The sequence below is a fragment of the Bombina bombina genome, chromosome 2 (genome assembly GCF_027579735.1).
Source record: "Bombina bombina isolate aBomBom1 chromosome 2, aBomBom1.pri, whole genome shotgun sequence".
NCBI lineage: Eukaryota > Metazoa > Chordata > Amphibia > Anura > Bombinatoridae > Bombina > Bombina bombina.
In genome coordinates, this window is record NC_069500.1 from 872926858 (window position 1) to 872950307 (window position 23450).

At 38.8% G+C, this 23450-nt stretch overlaps 1 protein-coding gene across 2 annotated transcripts in view; it reads right to left on the bottom strand.

Moving 5' to 3' along the window:
* The window catches only part of INTS10 (integrator complex subunit 10), an 89937-nt gene that overhangs the window by 12891 nt on the left and 53596 nt on the right, over window positions 1-23450 (bottom strand). For both annotated transcript variants that reach the window (XM_053703203.1, XM_053703204.1), the window contains exons 10-16: window positions 21652-21805; window positions 14173-14255; window positions 13048-13203; window positions 11116-11224; window positions 9386-9465; window positions 5358-5520; window positions 3315-3408 (exon numbers count right to left, since the gene is read on the bottom strand). In XM_053703203.1, coding sequence (XP_053559178.1) covers window positions 3315-3408; window positions 5358-5520; window positions 9386-9465; window positions 11116-11224; window positions 13048-13203; window positions 14173-14255; window positions 21652-21805 — 839 coding nt within the window. The remainder of the gene's footprint in view (window positions 1-3314; window positions 3409-5357; window positions 5521-9385; window positions 9466-11115; window positions 11225-13047; window positions 13204-14172; window positions 14256-21651; window positions 21806-23450) is intronic.

Genomic DNA, 23450 nt, shown 5'->3' on the forward strand with positions numbered 1-23450 from the left:
GTCACAGTTTGTAATTTTAACTGCACCAGCTGTAACTTTTATACTACAACAGTGGAAAGCCTCAGGAAACTGTTTCTAGTTTAAATTTAAGCCAGCCATGTGGAAAAAACTAGGCCCCAATAAAGTTTTATCACCAAAGCATATATACAAACGATTAAACATGCCAGCAAACGTTTTATATTGCAATATCATAAGGGTATTACCCCTGGGAGTAAGCATGATACCAGTCGTTATTAAATCACTGTATTCAGGCTTAACTTACATTAATCCGGTATCAGCAGCATTTTCTAGTGTTTTCCATCTCTAGAAAAAATTATAACTGCACATACCTGATAGCAGAATAAACTGCACGCCATTCTCTCGCTGAAGTTTTACCTCATCTGTGTAATCCCCTCAGACATATGTGAGAACAGCAATGGATCTTAGTTACAACCTGCTAAGATCATAGAAACCTCAGGCAGATTCTTCTTCTATTTACTGCCTGAGATAAAATAGCACAACTCCGGTACTATTTAAAAATAACAAACTTTTGATTGAAGAAAATAAACTAGCTATATTTAACCACTCTCTCCTACAACGTCCTAGCCTGTTGAGAGTTGCAAGAGAATGACTGGCTATGACAGTTAGGGGAGGAGCTATATTACAGCTCTGCTGTGGGTGTCCTCTTGCAACTTCCTGTTGGGAATGAGAATATCCCACAAGTAATGGATGATCCGTGGACTGGATACACCTTACAAGAGAAAATAAATTGCATTACTAAGCCATATAGAGTTTGACAAAGAGTCATACATTCTCACACAAATCTTATAAATGAAAAAACGCTTGACATTTATTAAAAATAATGTTACAGAAATAAATCTATATAGACAGCAAAAAGACAAAAATATCCTGCTCTGCGCAACTACACCAGGTTTTATTAGCAAAGAAAAAGAAAATGTATGGTTTGACTACTTGTATATCTAACGATCTACACAAAAGGACCAGAGATTAGTATCTTAATATAAAGTACCTACAACATATTGTTACATTTAAAGGGACAGTAAACACCTTGTAATTAAAAGACATTTCTGTTGCGTTGCTATAGAATGACATACCAGCTAAAGCTTAATGTTTTTAAAAGAAATTAACATCTTGTTTACTGCAATTGTCAATAGCCAAACCCCATCCACCATTTGCTCTATTTGAAGGAGCCAATCTGGGCTTGAGTTTGCAGACAACAAAGCTAGTCACGGTCATAATCTATACTATAATCGCGTTTGAAGCGGGTCCGTCACCGTCGTAGGTTGCGCGCGCAGCCAAATCCCTGCGGCACAAGACAGTTTCAGGAAGCTCCATCACTCTCAGCTGTTAAGTTACAGCAGAGAGGTGGAGCTCCTAAAGCTTCAGGCATCTGCCGCATATGGAGCCGGAGCGTGATCTGTGCTCCGCCTCCATAAGAGGGCAGATGCCTGATCGTTACAGACGGTGACACTATGTGTGTCACCGTCTGTAACGATCTTCTGCTGGTGTGGGTGGGAGGTGGGTGGGCAGCTCAGCAGTGGAGGGGGGAGGGAAGGGAGTGGGAGGGCCCTACGCTAAAGAAATTAAAGGAACAGGGAGGGATTGAGCAGCTACACTACAGAAAAGGGGGGTGCGGTGGTGGGACCACTACACTACAGAAAAAAAGAAGAAAAAAAAGGGGGTTATAGGTACTGGCAGACAGCTGCCAGTACCTAGGATGGTGGCAATAGTAAGAGGGGGGGGTTAGAGAGCTGTTTGAGGGGGGGGATCAGGGACAGAGGGATAGAGCGATAGGGACAGGGATAGATGGATAGGTAGATTTCTTTCATTAAACATTTTGGCCCGTGTACACAGGCTTTACTCCTAGTGTTACTATAATAACAGTTTAATAAAAATTGTTTGGCAGCAGTTATCAGTTAAAGCCAACTAGGAAAAAGATATCAGCAGAGTGCATTTCATGTTCTGAGAATTAGAAAATCTTAAATTTTTTAAAGATTAATTACATGAAAAGGGGTCAAAATAAATAATGAACGTATACAGCAAAGCGGTTTCATTGCACATAACTAAACATCATGTTATATAAAAACCTCAAGGTGTTCACTGTCCTTTTAAGATGATGGTATTGAGAAACATCACATGTATAGTGAAATTAACAGGTTTCAGCAGACGTGATGATATTTAAGACATACCATATTTGATTTGATCATATGGGAGATGCACATTTTAATTTTGTATGCTTTATAATTGTTATTTATCGGAGTGGCACTAATAACATACTTAAAGTAAGCACTAGCCATTCACTTAGCCATTCAGTTCAGCACATCTAATACAAACTTATCATTGGTTGTCGTACTTTGATTGTCATATTTAACTAATAGTGAATTTTGTTTGCTCATCCCTCTACCAATAATATTTCAGAGGTAGGTTTTGATATCCAATGAATACAGAAGACTTGCAACACAATAAACCCCTCTGAGGAACAGTAATTTGAAACGCAACACATTTTTAATTTGAATTGCTCCTTATAGCTTTTTGTTTAATATTGAAGAAGATTAACTCATTTATTTTAAAAGAATGTTATCTTTAAAGTGCTTATTTTCATAAGAACCTTACTAATTAGGGAACTGGAAAGTGGGTGGGGGGTTTGCAAACTAGCATTCAAAAAGGTGTTTAATCGATACACCTAATAAATGAAAAGGAACCCCATACTAGAGGAAAGAAATATATAGAAGGTACAATTATATATGATAAATGTCATTTTATATTACTTTAATACCAGCTACCCTAACCCCAATACAATTAGATATACTAAATATTAAGCAACACATTTTTCTTCTTTATTTGGGAAAAAAAACAAGGTGTAGTGTTTTTAAAATTGTGGCAGCAGAGCAGGAAAATATAATGACCGCTGCTTGATAAATCGTGACTGCAGGTTCTCTTGCAAGAACCTGCAGTCATAGGGAGAAGAAGGGCTTGATAAATCAAGCCCCTAGAAAAGATTACACTATCAAGACTTCTTTCACACCATAAATATTTCATGAAACAAAAATAACAGGATATTTGAACTGAGAATTTTTTTTAAAAAAAAGTGTAACATTTTAATCATTGATGTATTTTTTTTTAATTTTTTTTTTTAATATGGGTGACATACTGTATTTAAAATGACAGGATATTAATAAATATTAGCCTTGTATAAAAACCAAAGTTATAGTTATGTTGAAATGTGTGTACTGTAGAATATAAAAATATATTAAAGCATTCCTCTGTTATTTTACAAAACATTGTTAAAAATGTATATAAAAGAAATAACTTACTTGAGTAACACTCCTTGATTGGGTATTAATTCTAGATGAATCTTACCCCCTTCCTGTGTTCTTAAATATGCAAATTCTTCAAGCATGTCAATATCTGCAGGAACAGTAAAGGAAAACACACACTGCAAGTACAAGTGGGTGGCAAGTTTTCTAGTAACTTATGTGTGTGGAAGCTTTGTTTATCATTTAATTAGCTATCACTTTTTTTTATGAATGCATAGGCCTGTAACTGACCTAAAATAAAGATGCGGGAGATTCCCATATTAGCCAATTAGCAACTGATACACAAGAAGAACACACAAATGCACCACTAGTTCCCATATTTATTAAAGGGTCATTAAACCACTGGGCACAACTACAATAGCAAAGTCACTACTCATTATAAAATTATTTTTCCTCTTGTGACAGCACTTCTCTTCAAATCCATTATTTTATTTTAACCCCTTTCTGGTAAGTCAAGCTCCACATCTTCATACTAGGCACCGCTATCTTAGAGCTTAGGTGTTCTTGCACTCTGCGACAGAAACAGTGCGCATTCACAGATCAGTGACGTAGCCAGCTTTTTAAGAAATGTGTTTGCACTTTGGGTTAGCGTGCATGATACAGGGCTGCATTGTTCTATACTATTCATGTTGCCTTAACGTGTGTGTAATATATATATATATATATATATATATATATATATTAAACTGTGTGTATTAAAATTGCTAAAATGTAAATCTACTGATCCGTATTGTGTGTGCTAACCTGCGCATAATACAGCTATGAAAATGCAGACATCAACAATTTGTGATGGTTCCTCGTTTCTGTCACAGGGTGCAAGAATAAATGAGCTCCAAGATGGCGGCACCCAGTATAAAAAATTTTTTTAAATTACAGAACTTCACCCACCAGTTAAGGGTTAAAATAAGAGAATGACTGAAGAGAGTTGAAAATGGTGCAGGAAAAAAAATAGCATGGCGAGTACTAAGCATTCTGTTTAATCTTACTTTAATCTTTCCTCTTTCAGGCATTTTTTAAAAATGTTTAGTGTTCTCTCATATTCAATATAATTGTTTTGAAATGTTTGTATGTCATTTTAAATATTCATACAAAAAAAATGTTACACACTCGAGTTTTAGCAGACATTTAAGTGGCAAATATAGCATAAAAAACCTGAAATGTACCTTAAATTATTAGTTATTGCAACCATTTTAGATTTACTAAAACACTGAAAACGCAGCCAATATACTGACAATATTAATCAAAAATTAGCTTGGTCTGAAAATTTCTAAAGTAATACAACAAGATAGCTGCTACTGATTGTAGTCAAACTTGAAAGTGTTCTAAAAGGTAATAAAAACACACACACTCTTGTACAACACACATGTGCGCACACTCTCATACAGCACAAGCGCACGCACACACACTCTCATACAACACGCGCACGCACACACACTCTCATACAGCACAAGCGCACGCACACACACTCTCATACAACACGCGCACGCACACACACTCTCATACAACACGCGCACGCACACACACTCTCATACAACACGCGCACGCACACACACTCACACTCTCATACAACACGCGCACGCACACACACTCTCATACAACACGCGCACGCACACACACTCTCATACAAAACCCGCACACCAGACCACACTCTCATATTTCTCATTGTGACCCAGTAAACATGGTATTGCAACCCAGTAATGAGTCACTACCAGTGGTTTAAAGAACCCTGATCTATAGCACTATTATTCCAACAGCAGACTCACTGCAGCAGCTTGATATTCGGCTAGCAAAGGTAGGTGTGCAGCTTCTTCAGCAACCCTATTCTACCTCCTTGGTTCACACACTATGGCAGTCCTGCAAGGGCTTCCTCTGTGATCAGTAAAAGCAAACCAAACCTCGCCCAGAATCCTGGACACCCATCCCTCAGCTTTAACCCATCACCTGCTGTGCTGCAATAATGTAAACACTAAAAGTTGATACAGTCAATCAAAGTCAAAAATTTTCATCTGGACCAAAGAACCACAGAAACAAAAAGGATACTTGTTATGTAGTTGAAAAAGTTTTCATACTGGAAGTTTCCTTGCTGGCAGATCTTGCTAATAGCTTTCAGAAAAAGGTTCTCTCCTTTAGGCCAATCATGTTGAAGAAGTACAATCACATGACCCAAAGACATGTCATCTCTATTATCCGTGAAGGCTCTCAGCTAATGGTGAGGAAAATGATCATTAACTTAAAGGGACAGTCTGTCTTAAAGGGATTATCTGTCTTTTTAAACAATACAAATTTCAAGTAGACTGTCCCTTTAAACCAAAAATGCTACTTTGTCCCCAGTAATAAGAAATAAATGAAAAGTAGATCTTGTTAATTTCTTCATATAGTATAAATGGTAAAACTAGGGCAAAACCCAGTTAATAATATGACCTTAGTGATAAACAGCTTTTGGAGAATAGTTAAAGAGCCATACAGGTGCCGATAATAATGAATTAGAACATTTAAAATATTACATAATTTCCTGCATATAACTACATGTTTAAGCCCTGCAACATAGTTAAAACACAAAGTTAAAGTCAGTCCCAGAGCAGAAACACACTCATGGGAGGTAGCTGAACAAATCTAATGAGACAATGACAAGAGACATATGTGTGTAGTCACCAATCACCAGCTGGATTAAAGCACTTAATTTCTGCTTCTGAGCCTACCTAAGTGTGGTTTTCAACAAAGGATATCAAGTGAACAAAGTGAATTACATAATAGAAGCAAATTGTAATGTCTTAAAATGGTATGCTCTATCTGAATTATGAAAGTTTAATTTGGACTTTCATGTCTCTTTAAAGGGACATAAAACTAAAAATGGATTTTCCCTTTGCAGTGAGTTAAACACAGTTCTCTGCCATCAGTAGTAAAATAAGAAAATTCTCTAATGCATTATCACATTATTATTTTTTTTAAATTAGTCTTTAAGAAACTTAATTAAAATGATTTATCAGACTGAAAATGTAAGATGTGTAACATGATTCAGATAAAGAATGCGATTTAAAACAACCTTCAATATATATATATATATATATATATATATATATATATACATATACTGTATGTGCAGCTAATAATCGCCAGCTAGCTCCCAGTAGTGTATTGCTGCTTCTGAGCTCTTCTCAATATGCTCTTCAAAAAGGATATCAGGAGAACAAAGCAAATGTGGTAATATAAGTAAATTGTTTAATGCTATCTGAATCATAAACTAAAAATGTTGTGCTTCCCATGCCTTTAAAGTGATGGTTAATCCTAGCGTTTGTGAAACGCTAGGATTGACCATTGGAACAAATAAAGGGGACTTTCAGTCATGAAGTGTAAAATACTTCATTCTGAAAGCTCCTTTATTTATTTGCAGCGTTCGCGAGTCTAAGGCAGCCCACGGCAGAACGCTATTTGCTGTGAAGTGACGTTTTCACCTCTTAGCCAATACCCATGCGGGAAATCCGGCTTTGCACCCTATGGAGCTGAATTTCTCGCACGGCTATTTGCTAGGAGGTGAAAACGTCACATCTTAGCAAAAACAAAATTTATGCTTACCTGATAAATTTATTTATTTCTAGACACGGTAAATCCACGGAATCATCAATCACTATTGGGAATATCACTCCTAGCCAGCAGGAGGAGGCAAAGAGCACCAAAGCAAAGCTATCACTTCCCTTCCCAAAATCCCCAGTCATTCGACCAAAGGAAAAGGAGAGAAAGGAAATAACACAAGGTGTAGAGGTGCCTGAGGTTTAGACAAAAAAACTGTCTGAAAAAAAAGGGGAGGGCCATGGACTCACCATGTCTATAAAGAAATAAATTTAGCATCAGGTAAGCATAAATTTTGTTTTCTTTCTTAAGACACGGTGAGTCCACGGAATCATCAATTACTGTTGGGAGTCAATACCCAAGCTAGGAGGACACAGATGATTAGGGAGGGATAAGACAGGGAAGCCTCAGCCGAGGCAAAAATATCAAATTTATACAATTTTGAAAAAGTGTGCAAAGAATACCAAGTCGCAGCCTTGCAAATCTGTTCTACAGAGGCCTCATTCTTGAAGGCCCAAGAAGAAGAAACAACCCTAGTGGAATGAGCTGTAATTCTCTCAGGGGACTGCTGTCCAGCAGTCTCATATGCCAAACGAATAATACTTCTCAACCAAAGAGAAAGAGAAGTGGATGTAGCTTTCTGACCCTTGCGTTTCCCAGAAAAACACACAAACAATGCTGAAGACTGGCGAAAAACCTGTCGCCTGCAAATAAAATTTAAGAGCCCGCATGTCAAGGTTGTGTAAAAATGTTCCTTATGAGAAGAAAGATTAGGAAAAGAAGGAACAACAATTTCCTGATTAATATTTCTGTCCGAAACAACCTTAGGAACAAAACCAAACTTGGTACGAAGAACTGCCTTATCTGCATGAAATATGAGAGGAGAATCACAATAAAAAGCTGAGCATTCAGAAACCCTTCGAGCAGAAGAGATATTCAGAAACAAAATCTTCCAAGAAAATAACTTAATATCTATGGAATGCATCGGCTCAAACGGAGCCTGTTGCAAAACTTTAGGAACAAGGTTAAGGCTCCAAGGTGGCGGAACAGATTTAAACACAGGCCTGATTCTGACAAGGGCCTGACAAAAGGATTGCACATCTGGCACGTCCGCCAGACGCTTGTGTAGCAAAATAGATAATGCAGAGATCTGACCCTTCAGGGTACTGACAGACAATTCCTTCTCCAGGACTTCCTGGAGAAAAAACAAAAACCTTGAGATCCTAACTCTACACAAAGAATATCCCTTAGACTCACACCAATAAAGATATTTACTCCATATCTTATGGTAAATCTTTCTAGTGACAGGCTTACGAGCCTGAATCATGGTCTCAATGACCGACTCGGAAAACCCACGCTTAGCTAAAATCAAGTGTTCAATCTCCAAGCAATCAAGTGTTCAATCTCCAAGCAGTCAGCTTCAGAGAAACAAGATTTGGATGAAGAAAGGGCCCCTGAAGCAGAAGGTCCTTCCTCAGAGGAAGTCTCCAGAGGTAGAGATGACATTTCTACTAGATATGCATACCAGATCCTGCGAGGCCATGCAGGAGATATTAGAATCACCAACGCTCTCTCCTGCTTGATCCGAGCAATGACTCATGGAAGGAGAGCAAACGGAGGAAACAGATATGCCAACCTGAAGATCCCAAGGAACTTCCTGAGCATCTATCAGAAAGGCTTGAGGATCTCTCGACCTTGAACCGTACTTTGGGAGCTTGGCGTTTTGACGAGACGCCATCAGATCCAATTCCGGTAACCCCTAAACTTCACCTCCTCCTTGCACTGAAGGCAAAGAGAATGACTGGGGATTGTGGGAAGGGAAGTGATAGCTTTGCTGTGGTGCTCTTTGCCTCCTCCTGCTGGCCAGGAGTGATATACCAAACAGTAATAAATGATTCCGTGGACTCACCGTGTCTTAAGAAAGAAATAGTGTTCTGCCGTGGGCTGCCTGAGCAGCTCAGTGCAGCGAACGCTGCAAACAAATAAAGGAGCTTTCTGCATGAAGTATTTTAAACTTCATGAATGAAAGTCCCCTTTATTTGTTCCAATGGTAAATCCTAGTGTTTCAAAAACGCTAGGATTTACTTTTACTTTAATGTTACTATACCCAGTGATACATACTCTACATTCACAAATACTTAAAGAGACATTAAACCCAATTTCTTTCTTTCATGATTCAGATAGAGAATACAATTTTAAACAGCTTTCTAATTTACTTCTGTTATCTAATTTGCTTCATTCTCTTGATATTCCTTCCTGAAAAGCATATCTAGATATGCTCAGTAGTTTCTGATTGGTGGCTGCACATATTTGCCTCCTGTGATTGGCTCACCCATGTGCATTGCTATTTCTTTAACAAAGGCTATATAAAGAGTGAAGCAAATTAGATAATAAAAGTAAATAGGAATGTTGTTTAAAATGGTATTCTCTGTCTGAATCATGAAAGAATTTTTTTGGGTTTAATGTCCCTTTAAGTTTAAATTCACATTAAATATACGTACCTTCAAACTAGCCAAGAGCAGCTGAAGGCAATAGGGTAAGACCGCTTTATTTGTACAGGGCAACAACTTGAGATCAGAACCTAAGATGGGAATCAGATTGCTCATGCATTAATATTTAGAAGCATTTTTTTTTTACTTAAAACTACAATGGATTATAAAATATACATAAAGACATAGTAGTATTATTTAAAACAAAATTACCTAAATATTTACTAGTGTATAGTACAAGTTAAGACATTTCAGCTTTACAACCAGCATAAAACTTAGCAATATTAATGTCACTTTTGCAACAATTTAAAAAGGGACAGTAAACACCCTGATATTTGTATATGAAATGTTTAGTTATATATAATGAACTTTGCAATATACTTTCATTATTTATTTTGTCCCTTTTTCATGTAATTTCATGCAATAAAGAAATATCACTAACATATGTAGCAAACTGTAACTCCATTCAATGGAGTATGGTAGATAGCTAAGGTGGTTCAGGAGCATACTATTAGAGGCCGCTTAAGTAGAGGTTCGGGACACAGTTTGTACTGTTAGCTGATTGGATACACCGCCCTATGACAGAAAAATTAAGGAAAATACAAAACACACAATAGCCAGATAAAACTCCAGGTATCATGTAAACATACAAATATGGGGATTAAATTGAAGTACTAAATTAAATATTCCAGACCTAAGGGATAGATTGAAAGTTTTGCAACCAGTAAAGGTATTTTATAGCAAAAAAAAAAAAAGTTTTACGGTTTTGCTCACTAGCTGGTTAGTAAAACAAAACACTTTTTTTCCTCGTTACAAGAAAATTCTTTGGATGTAAAATTGTTTTTTTATTTGCTGTTAAAGGGACAATAATGAGATGGTAATATAAAATGATAAATTATATATATATATGTGTATGTCTGCAATAGGTTCATTATTTATTTTGTCCCCTTTTCCTGTAATCCCATTCTGAAACTGTAAGCTTTTCAGTTCCTGTTAGAAATGAAAGTGCAGAACACTGTTATATACCACACAGTCATTGGCTGCACACTCTACTGACCTATTTATAAGTGTCCCTAATTGGCCACAGCAGAGAAGGTAACCTAAGTTACAACATGGCAGCTCCCATTGTTTTATAGACACTAAACTTTACACTTATTGTGTCACTATTTAAACAGCGAAAACCCTGGTCCACTGTATTATTTCTATCATCAACTACTAAAACCTTCCTGAGGTTATAATCCCTTTTAAAGAATTATCCTAAATTCAACTTATTGTATACACAACCACTATCTTATCAACCCCACTAGTGCACCAAAAAAATAAAAAGACATTAAAACAACTTTTGGGTAAAAAAAAATGTGCTTGTCCTACGCACCCTAAAAGACCAAATTCTGTAACCTGCAAATGCTGCAAATCAAATAGCTGGCTTAGGCATTTATCAACATTTTGAAAACCTAGTTTACAGGAGTTTGCTTTTGATCCTCTCAAGGGAGCGTGGGACAAAGTACATATTTTACACACAAACAAGAGGTGTTTAATGTCCTTTAAAAAAAAATATTAAAGAGTACAAAAACACTGAATGTTCTAAATTCCTGAATCATTTTGTTTCATGAAAATTTCCTGAAGTATTTTCTATTTTGCTTTATCATATATGCATCTTGTCTATCTCAATAAAAATCATACTTCAAAAGCATGTAATAGAACAAATATACCATTACGGCATTCACACATACTATACACACCTTTTCTGTGTTTAGTTTTTAGTTTGGCTGGTTCTTCACGTGCCTTGGACACATCTTGTGCTGTGGGTACTATATAGTTCATTAGTTCCAAGATCTTTTCACATGTAAGCTGGAGGAAGACAGAAGAATAAATTAGCATGCAATGTATATATTTCTATGCATGACAATATCTGTTTCTTCATCAATCACTAAAGGGACATTAAACTCAAAACTGAATTCCCCATTTTAAAAAAAAAATATGCATGTAATACTTTTTGCCTGTTCTTCCTGTAATCCGTGGAATTTAGACCCCTGGCCCTCCCAACATGATCAAGCCCAGGTCGCTATGTGGTTGTCACTATGGCAAAAGTGATCATCATAGGCATATGTAACAAAATTACAAGAGTAGGGCAGCCCCTTACTGGCCTCTAGCAATAGGTAGAGGTATGTGAGACACTTATTTAAATGAGGCAGTCCTCCTCTTTCAAATTTATAGTCATGTCCATCCAGTTTACAGCTGATTTATGTAACAGTAAATACCTCAGTATTCATTTTCTTTTGGGTGTATTGTGACCGTTACCACCCAAATCATATAAATGTATTATCAGACTCCCTTAGAAATCAAGATTTCATTAAAAAAAATAATCTTCAGACAGTAAGCCCTAGTCTCATTGTTGTTGATAGTGTCAGAGTTCTGTTGAGCAGATACAAATCTACAGGTATCTTAATAAATAAGAGGATGAAGAGATTGTAAAAATAGGTGACATTTTGTGAAGATCTGCATAGAATGTTTTTTGGTGCAAGTTTATATTAGCTTTTTTTTTATTATTATATTTTTGTACTATTCTGCAAAGGGAGTTTGGACAGGGGAAGGGATATAAATTAACCCTTCCTCAATCACCTACTATAGAAGATAGTAAGAAAAGCCTCTACATTTGATGAGGATTATATTTTCAGTGTACACCAATTTTCATATAACTGCATGTAATAGACACTACTATAAAGAAGAATATGCACAGATACTGATCTAAAAATCCAGTATAATTTTTTTTAAAAACGTACTTATAAGCTCACAGTTTAGCACTGTTGATAAGGTTAGGCTGGGACACCCAGTAAAAGGGGCTGGGAAATCAGGAAAAGCAGACATTCTCCCTCCCCCGCTAATGAAAACACCCTTTAGACAAACAGGATCAGCAGGAGTCTGCAGACCTGGGTCTACATACGACACTTTGGGGCTTGGTTAGGAGTGTGAAAATCAGCACAAAGCAAAACTATACATTGTTACAAAAACACTCCCAGATGGGCTATAGAAATGGATTATTATTATTATCAGTTATTTGTAGAGCGCCCACAGATTCCGCAGCGTTATAAACAGACAGAATAGTTCCACAAGATGGGAGCCAGTCTGGAGAAGTCCTGTAAACGGGAATGTGAGGAGGTAACAAGAGAGGAGGAGAATAGGAGGTCATGAGCAGAGCGAAGGGGACGGGAGGGAGAGTATCTGGAGACAAGGTCTGAGATATAGGGGGGAGCAGTGCAGTTGAGGGTTTTGTATGTCAGAGTGAGAATTATGTGTTTAATTCTGGAGGCAGCCAGTGAAGGGATTGGCAGAGAGGTGCAGCAGATGAAGAGCAACGTGTAAGAAAGATCAGCCTGGCAGAGGCATTCATTATAGACTGTAAAGGAGCTAGGTGGCAGCTGGGGAGACCAGAGAGAGTTGCAGTAATCGAGGCGGGAAAGGATGAGAGAGTGGATTAAAATCTTAGTTGTGTCTTGTGTAAGGAAGTGTCTAATTTTAGAGATGTTTTTAAAGATGGAAGCGGCAGGATCATCTACAAAACATTTATGCAAAGAAAAATCTAGTGTACAATGTCCATTTAATCACAACGGATATATGACAGGGTTAAACACAAAAGAAAACAATCACCATTTCATACTTCTTTATACAATTACCCTGTACTCTCCAAGTGAAAAGTGACATGAAGCAAGCTGGACCAGGGCTCTTTGCTGTTCTAGTGTCCCTTGAGTCATAATCTGCTGTGTTGGAGAATTAGGTCCCTGCAGAGCAGCCAAGTGGTGCAAGCTGGTAATGGCTTTCTTATGTTGCCCCTTTTTTTAAAAAAAACAAAAACGTACACAATAATTTAAATAATCCAAAAAAATCAAAGCAAAATTTTAAAAAATTAAAGAAAAAAAATCCAATGTAAACATAAGCAACACATCTTCTATTATGAAGAATTTCTTAAACAGGTTAAACAAGAGTTGAACAATTTATACAAAACTTAGTAGCCAGTTAGAATATTACAGAACAAAACCATTTTTTTAGAGATAGGAAATATATTTATATTTGTATATAGAAAAACTGGCAAATTTAAAAGCAATAAGTAAAAAACAGTACACAGTATGGCTCCCTGGTTGGATTTTTAATTACACGTATGAAGCCACCAATCACTAGCGAACTTAAAGGGACACTCAAGTCAAAATAAACATTTATGACTCAGATAGAGCAGACACTTTCCAAATTACTTCCATTATCAAATTAACACACTTTCTGGGGAACAAGCTCCTACTGAGCATGTGCACAAGCTCACAGGGTATACCTATTCTAATCTGTGATTGGCTGATATCTGTCACATAATACAGGGAGCCGGAAAATGGGAGAAAAAATAAATTTGCCATAAAAAATATCTAATTTTTTATTTTAAATTCAGAGTAGATGTTATTGCATTGTCTTTTTCTTAAGCACTTATTAATTGTGCAATTCTACTGTATATAGTGGCCCTTAAAGCTAGAAGTGCATTGCTTCTCCTGAGCCTACCTAGGTATGCTTTCCAACACATGATGACATAAGAATTAAGTAAATTTGATAATAGAAGTAAATTAACAATTCTCATAAAATGACATGCTCTGAGTCATGAAAGTATAAAATTTGACTTCCATATCCCTTTAATGCAATATAACAAATACTACTACTACTTGAAATAATAATTATTGTTGTTATTATTATTATATTAGAATAAAACTTCTTTCACTTCTAACAGTTGTATATCTTATTTTATCTAGATCAGGATTCCCTACCTGGTAGATGACCATGTCTGTGAGGAAGATCCTTAACCACAACCAAGTGTCGGTCTTCCAAGGCAAGCAAAGCCTGGTGAACTCTGAAGAGCACATAGTTCATTAGTCCTCTTTCTCCAGAACAGGTAGTGACCATTTTATGGGGTACAGTCAAATAAGTCAATACAAAAAGTACACACGTATATTTCTAAAGTCACAATATAGTTTTGTCTGTACGACTAATTTTAGTCTATATTACATGAATTTCTAAATGGAAATATTACAAAAAGCTGTGCACGTAGCAGTTATACCAGAAGAGTATTAGGATGTGTGGTGTTAGTAAAAAGAACAAAAAACAGTGCGGATCACGTCCGCAAGACATCGCTGAATGCGGAGAGCAATACGCTCTCCACATTTAACATTGCACCAGAAGCTCACAAGAGCTGCTGGTGCAACGCCCCCCCCCCCCTGCAGACTCGCGGCCAATCCGCGCCAGCAGGGAGCTGTCAATCAACCCGATCGTACTCGATCGGGTTGAATTGTTGCGATTCCTGTCCGCCTGCTCAGAGCAGGCAAACAGGGTTATGGAGCAGCGGTCTTTGTGACCGCTGCTTCATAACTGCTGTTTCTGGCGAGTCTGAAGACTCGCCAGAAACACGGGCCGTCAAGCTCCTTTCGGAGCTTGATAGATAGGCCCCATGGTATGTTGAATGATGTACTTTAGTAAAGATACCTTACAGTCTAATTTCTTGTAGTAAATACATTTATCTCAGAGGAATGTTTTTTTTTACTTCTGGGATGTTTCTACCTAATTCAAGTTTCATGACAATACAAGGCCTCCACTGAAGATATTTCCCTTAGATCATTTTAAAGGGTAATTATTGTTTTTATAATGCCCTTCACTTACCCAAACGCTGCACATAGAATAATATGAATGATCTTATGCATGTTTACCAAGGCAAAACACGTTTTTTCCCCCTATACCACTAACCCGGTACAAAATAAAGTTGTGGAAATCAAATTTACATTTTTGAAGCTTTTTCTTTTTATATTATTTGGGAACAAATCAATGCTACTAGCAAACAAATCTACCTCTTGGGCATGACATGTTGTATACAGATATTAAAGGGATACTATTACTAACCCCACATTTTTTCTTTCATGATTCAGATATAGCATGCATTTTTAAGCAACTTTCTAATTTACTCCTATTATCAATTTTTCTTTGTTCTCATGTTATCTTGATTTGAAAAAGCAGTAATAAAAGGTTAGGAGCCGGCCCATTTTTAGTTCAGCACCTTGGTAGAGCTTGCCGATTGGTTTGCTACGTTTAGCCACAAATCAGCAAGTGCTACCCAGGTGCTGAACAAAAAATGGTCCGGCTCTAAAGCTTACAGTACTGCTTTTTCAAATCAAGATAGCATGAGAACAAAGAATAATTAATTGATAATAGGAGTAAATTAGAAAGGTGCTTAAAATCTCATGCTCTATCTGAATCATGAAAGAAAAAAAACAGAATTTATGTTTACCTGATAAATTACTTTCTCCAACGGTGTGTCCGGTCCACGGCGTCATCCTTACTTGTGGGATATTCTCTTCCCCAACAGGAAATGGCAAAGAGCCCAGCAAAGCTGGTCACATGATCCCTCCTAGGCTCCGCCTTCCCCAGTCATTCGACCGACGTAAAGGAGGAATATTTGCATAGGAGAAACCATATGATACCGTGGTGACTGTAGTTAAAGAAAATAAATTATCAGACCTGATTAAAAAACCAGGGTGGGCCGTGGACCGGACACACCGTTGGAGAAAGTAATTTATCAGGTAAACATAAATTCTGTTTTCTCCAACATAGGTGTGTCCGGTCCACGGCGTCATCCTTACTTGTGGGAACCAATACCAAAGCTTTAGGACACGGATGAAGGGAGGGAGCAAATCAGGTCACCTAAATGGAAGGCACCACGGCTTGCAAAACCTTTCTCCCAAAAATAGCCTCAGAAGAAGCAAAAGTATCAAACTTGTAAAATTTGGTAAAAGTGTGCAGTGAAGACCAAGTCGCTGCCTTACATATCTGATCAACAGAAGCCTCGTTCTTGAAGGCCCATGTGGAAGCCACAGCCCTAGTGGAATGAGCTGTGATTCTTTCAGGAGGCTGCCGTCCGGCAGTCTCATAAGCCAATCTGATGATGCTTTTAATCCAAAAAGAGAGAGAGGTAGAAGTTGCTTTTTGACCTCTCCTTTTACCAGAATAAACAACAAACAAGGAAGATGTTTGTCTAAAATCCTTTGTAGCATCTAAATAGAATTTTAGAGCGCGAACAACATCCAAATTGTGCAACAAACGTTCCTTCTTTGAAACTGGATTCGGACACAAAGAAGGCACGACTATCTCCTGGTTAATGTTTTTGTTAGAAACAACTTTCGGAAGAAACCCAGGTTTAGTACGTAAAACCACCTTATCTGCATGGAACACCAGATAAGGAGGAGAACACTGCAGAGCAGATAATTCTGAAACTCTTCTAGCAGAAGAAATTGCAACCAAAAACAAAACTTTCCAAGATAATAACTTAATATCAATGGAATGTAAGGGTTCAAACGGAACCCCCTGAAGAACTGAAAGAACTAAATTGAGACTCCAAGGAGGAGTCAAAGGTTTGTAAACAGGCTTGATTCTAACCAGAGCCTGAACAAAGGCTTGAACATCTGGCACAGCTGCCAGCTTTTTGTGAGGTAACACAGACAAGGCAGAAATCTGTCCCTTCAAGGAACTTGCAGATAATCCTTTCTCCAAACCTTCTTGAAGAAAGGATAGAATCTTAGGAATTTTTACCTTGTCCCAAGGGAATCCTTTAGATTCACACCAACAGATATATTTTTTCCATATTTTGTGGTAAATTTTTCTAGTTACAGGCTTTCTGGCCTGAACAAGAGTATCAATAACAGAATCTGAGAACCCTCGCTTTGATAAGATCAAGCGTTCAATCTCCAAGCAGTCAGTTGGAGTGAGACCAGATTCGGATGTTCGAACGGACCTTGAACAAGAAGGTCTCGTCTCAAAGGTAGCTTCCATGGTGGAGCCGATGACATATTCACCAGGTCTGCATACCAAGTCCTGCGTGGCCACGCAGGAGCTATCAAGATCACCGATGCCCTCTCCTGATTGATCCTGGCTACCAGCCTGGGGATGAGAGGAAACGGCGGGAATACATAAGCTAGTTTGAATGTCCAAGGTGCTACTAGTGCATCTACTAGAGTCGCCTTGGGATCCCTGGATCTGGACCCGTAGCAAGGAACCTTGAAGTTCTGACGAGAGGCCATCAGATCCATGTCTGGAATGCCCCACAGTTGAGTAATTTGGGCAAAGATTTCCGGATGAAGTTCCCACTCCCCCGGATGGAATGTCTGACGACTCAGAAAATCCGCTTCCCAATTTTCCACTCCTGGGATGTGGATTGCAGACAAGTGGCAGGAGTGAGTCTCCGCCCATTGAATAATTTTGGTCACTTCTTCCATCGCCAGGGAACTCCTTGTTCCCCCCTGATGGTTGATGTACGCAACAGTCGTCATGTTGTCTGATTGAAACCGTATGAACTTGGCCTTTGCTAGCTGAGGCCAAGCCTTGAGAGCATTGAGTATCGCTCTCAGTTCCAGAATATTTATCGGTAGAAGAGATTCTTCCCGAGACCAAAGACCCTGAGCTTTCAGGGGTCCCCAGACCGCGCCCCAGCCCACCAGACTGGCGTCGGTCGTGACAATGACCCACTCTGGTCTGCGGAAGCTCATCCCCTGTGACAGGTTGTCCAGGGACAGCCACCAACGGAGTGAATCTCTGGTCCTCTGATTTACTTGTATCGTCGGAGACAAGTCTGTATAGTCCCCATTCCACTGACTGAGCATGCACAGTTGTAATGGTCTTAGATGAATGCGCGCAAAAGGAACTATGTCCATTGCCGCTACCATCAAACCTATTACTTCCATGCACTGCGCTATGGAAGGAAGAGGAACGGAATGAAGTATTTGACAAGAGTTTAGAAGTTTTGTTTTTCTGGCCTCTGTCAGAAAAATCCTCATTTCTAAGGAGTCTATTATTGTTCCCAAGAAGGGAACCCTTGTTGACGGAGATAGAGAACTCTTTTCTACGTTCACTTTCCATCCGTGAGATCTGAGAAAGGCCAGGACAATGTCCGTGTGAGCCTTTGCTTGAGGAAGGGACGACGCTTGAATCAGAATGTCGTCCAAGTAAGGTACTACTGCAATGCCCCTTGGTCTTAGCACCGCTAGAAGGGACCCTAGTACCTTTGTGAAAATCCTTGGAGCAGTGGCTAATCCGAAAGGAAGCGCCACGAACTGGTAATGCTTGTCCAGGAATGCGAACCTTAGGAACCGATGATGTTCCTTGTGGATAGGAATATGTAGATACGCATCCTTTAAATCCACCGTGGTCATGAATTGACCTTCCTGGATGGAAGGAAGAATTGTTCGAATGGTTTCCATTTTGAACGATGGAACCTTGAGAAACTTGTTTAGGATCTTGAGATCTAAGATTGGTCTGAACGTTCCCTCTTTTTTGGGAACTATGAACAGATTGGAGTAGAACCCCATCCCTTGTTCTCCTAATGGAACAGGATGAATCACTCCCATTTTTAACAGGTCTTCTACACAATGTAAGAATGCCTGTTTTTTTATGTGGTCTGAAGACAATTGAGACCTGTGGAACCTCCCCCTTGGGGGAAGCCCCTTGAATTCAAGAAGATAACCTTGGGAGACTATTTCTAGCGCCCAAGGATCCAGAACATCTCTTGCCCAAGCCTGAGCGAAGAGAGAGAGTCTGCCCCCCACCAGATCCGGTCCCGGATCGGGGGCCAACATCTCATGCTGTCTTGGTAGCAGTGGCAGGTTTCTTGGCCTGCTTTCCTTTGTTCCAGCCTTGCATTGGTCTCCAGGCTGGCTTGGCTTGAGAAGTATTACCCTCTTGCTTAGAGGACGTAGCACTTGGGGCTGGTACGTTTCTACGAAAGGGACGAAAATTAGGTTTATTTTTGGCCTTGAAAGACCTATCCTGAGGAAGGGGCGTGGCCCTTGCCCCCAGTGATATCAGAGATAATCTCTTTCAAGTCAGGGCCAAACAGCGTTTTCCCCTTGAAAGGAATGTTAAGGAATTTGTTCTTGGAAGACGCATCCGCTGACCAAGATTTTAACCAAAGCGCTCTGCGCGCCACAATAGCAAAACCAGAATTTTTCGCCGCTAACCTAGCCAATTGCAAAGTGGCGTCTAGGGTGAAAGAATTAGCCAATTTGAGAGCACGAATTCTGTCCATAATCTCCTCATAAGAGGAAGAATTATTATTGATCGCCTTTTCTAGCTCATCGAACCAGAAACATGCGGCTGTAGTGACAGGAACAATGCATGAAATTGGTTGTAGAAGGTAACCTTGCTGAACAAACATCTTTTTAAGCAAACCTTCTAATTTTTTATCCATAGGATCTTTGAAAGCACAACTATCTTCTATGGGTATAGTGGTGCGTTTGTTTAGAGTGGAAACCGCCCCCTCGACCTTGGGGACTGTCTGCCATAAGTCCTTTCTGGGGTCGACCATAGGAAACAACTTTTTAAATATGGGGGGAGGGACGAAAGGTATACCGGGCCTTTCCCATTCTTTATTTACAATGTCCGCCACCCGCTTGGGTATAGGAAAAGCTTCGGGGGGCCCCGGGACCTCTAGGAACTTGTCCATTTTACATAGTTTCTCTGGAATGACCAAATTCTCACAATCATCCAGAGTGGATAACACCTCCTTAAGCAGATCGCGGAGATGTTCCAATTTAAATTTAAATGTAATCACATCAGGTTCAGCTTGTTGAGAAATTTTCCCTGAATCTGAAATTTCTCCCTCAGACAAAACCTCCCTGGCCCCCTCAGACTGGTGTAGGGGCCCTTCAGAACCAATATCATCAGCGTCCTCATGCTCTTCAGTATTTTCTAAAACAGAGCAGTCGCGCTTTCGCTGATAAGTGGGCATTTTGGCTAAAATGTTTTTGATAGAATTATCCATTACAGCCGTTAATTGTTGCATAGTAAGGAGTATTGGCGCGCTAGATGTACTAGGGGCCTCCTGTGTGGGCAAGACTGGTGTAGACGAAGGAGGGGATGATGCAGTACCATGCTTACTCCCCTCACTTGAGGAATCATCTTGGGCATCATTTTCTCTAAATTTTGTGTCACATAAATCACATCTATTTAAATGAGAAGGAACCTTGGCTTCCCCACATTCAGAACACAGTCTATCTGGTAGTTCAGACATGTTAAACAGGCAAAAACTTGATAACAAAGTACAAAAAACGTTTTAAAATAAACCGTTACTGTCACTTTAAATTTTAAACTGAACACACTTTATTACTGCAATTGCGAAAAAGTATGAAGGAATTGTTCAAAATTCACCAAAATTTCACCACAGTGTCTTAAAGCCTTAAAAGTATTGCACACCAAATTTGGAAGCTTTAACCCTTAAAATAACGGAACCGGAGCCGTTTTTATATTTAACCCCTTTACAGTCCCTGGTATCTGCTTTGCTGAGACCCAACCAAGCCCAAAGGGGAATACGATACCAAATGACGCCTTCAGAAAGTCTTTTCTATGTATCAGAGCTCCTCACACATGCATCTGCATGTCATGCTTCTCAAAAACAAGTGCGCAATACAGGCGCGAAAATGAGACTCTGCCTATGATTAGGGAAAGCCCCTAGAGAATAAGGTGTCCAACACAGTGCCTGCCGGTTATTTTACAAAATTCCCAAGATTAAAATAATTCCTCAAGGCTATGGAGTATAAAATATGTATATATATAAATCGATTTAGCCCAGAAAATGTCTACAGTCTTAAAAAGCCCTTGTGAAGCCCTTTTTTTCTCTGTAATAAAAATGGCTTACCGGATCCCATAGGGAAAATGACAGCTTCCAGCATTACATCGTCTTGTTAGAATGTGTCATACCTCAAGCAGCAAAAGTCTGCTCACTGTTCCCCCAACTGAAGTTAATTCCTCTCAACAGTCCTGTGTGGAACAGCCATCGATTTTAGTAACGGTTGCTAAAATCATTTTCCTCTTACAAACAGAAATCTTCATCTCTTTTCTGTTTCAGAGTAAATAGTACATACCAGTACTATTTTAAAATAACAAACTCTTGATTGAATAATAAAAACTACAGTTAAACACTAAAAAACTCTAAGCCATCTCCGTGGAGATGTTGCCTGTACAACGGCAAAGAGAATGACTGGGGAAGGCGGAGCCTAGGAGGGATCATGTGACCAGCTTTGCTGGGCTCTTTGCCATTTCCTGTTGGGGAAGAGAATATCCCACAAGTAAGGATGACGCCGTGGACCGGACACACCTATGTTGGAGAAATTGGGTTTAGTATCCCTTTAAGAATTAACAATTTTAGGAACCATTTCTATATTTATATAATAAACAGAAAAAAGCTTGCGGTAACAACTTCCACGGAGCCCAACCTTTCTCAAGAGCTTCGGAGGAGTGCAGCAAATCCCAGCATTCTCTTGCTATCTTAAAGCTCTCAAGAACCTCGTTTGGATTGGCAAGATCATTCTTACTGACCACAACATGACGACTTCGGCCTTTTCCGGAGAGATCCTCGTCATCAGAACTCTACAAAGGGATTAACGGCTGTAATTAACAAATTTGCCTTTTTTTTCAGATTTTAGCCATTTTTGGTGGTACAAGGTTATGTGATACTTGTGATATATTAAACAATATTATGCCTTAAAATATTTCAGGGTTTTTTCAATATAATCTCAATGTGTTTTTACATCCATTATGTAAATAAATAATACTATAACCAGTTCTTAAAACAGAAAAACTCGCAAACTAGTCTGTATTATGAGATTACAAACATGTCTTTCATACAAAACGCAAAATATAGTCTTATAAATTAAAGACATGAAAGCCAAAAAATTTCTTGCACAATTTTTTTTTTTTGCAATTTACTTCCGTTATCAAATTTTCTTTGCTTTCTTGCTATTCTTTGTTGAAAAGCAGGTAGGTAGGCTCAGGAGCAATATATGGCAGTAGCTTTTTGCAAGAAGACCTTTAATAATGTTATACATTTCAAGAGCACTAGATGGCCATGTAGTGCTAGATACCTGCACGCTACCTACCTAGGTATGCTTCTTAAAGTGAAGGTCAATTTAGATGAATCGGTGCCTGGTTTTTAATAATCCTATTAAAAACAAGGGCACTTTAATTAATCAAAATTGACATTTTACTCGTTTTCTTCAAAAACATACTTTTTAATCCTGACAGCTGCTGCAGCGCTTCCTCCGCCCGTCGCAAGCCCTCTTCGCAGGTCCAAAATGACGAATCCGGCCTCCTCCAATCACGGCGTTGCCTCAGGCCATGATTCGTGAAAGCCGTGATTGGAGGAAGCCAGATTCGTTTCTGACGTATGAAGAGGCTTTCCGACGGCCGGGGGAATCGCTGGAGCAGCGGTCAGGATTAAAAGGTAAGTTTTTGAAGAAAACGAGTGAAATGTCAATTTTGATGAATTAAAGTGCCCTTGTTTTTAATAGGATTATTAAAAACCGGGCACCTGTTCATCTAAATTGACCTTTACTTTAAGAAAGAATACCATGAGAACAAAGCACATTTGATATAAGAATTACATTGGAAATGTTGAATCACACAAAAAAAATAAAAAATTCAAATACAACATTATCTACAAAGGCTGGAAATAGAATTGTGTTCTTAAAGGGCCATTATAATCGAGAAATGACGTGCTTTTATCCATTAGAGCATGACATTTTAAGACTATCGACCCTGCAGTACTGTCTGTTTAATCCATGAAAAGGGGTTAAACCAACAGTAGAAATGCTGCTCGCCACCCACGGAGCAATGCTGGTTCAGAGCGGAACTTGCCACTGATCCAATCAGCAACACTAATCGCACAACTCAGGTGTGCAACTAGCACTGCTAATTGGACCAGCAGCGTTTTCTGCTCCGGGACAGCAATGCACCGCAGCGAGTAGTAAATTTACTGTTTGTTTAACCGCACTGCAGGGATGATAGTCTAAAAATTACATGCGGTAGTGGATTAGAGTATGTCACTTTTTTACTATAACGGTCCTTTAAAAGGGACATTATACATTAGATTTTTCTTTGCATAAATGTTTTGTTGATGATCCATTTATATAGCCTATACAGTTTTTTTTTTTTTTTAAATGTATAGTTTCTGCTTATTTTTAAAAAAACATTGCACTAATTTTAAGAAACCTAACCAAGCCCCAAAGTTTTAGGA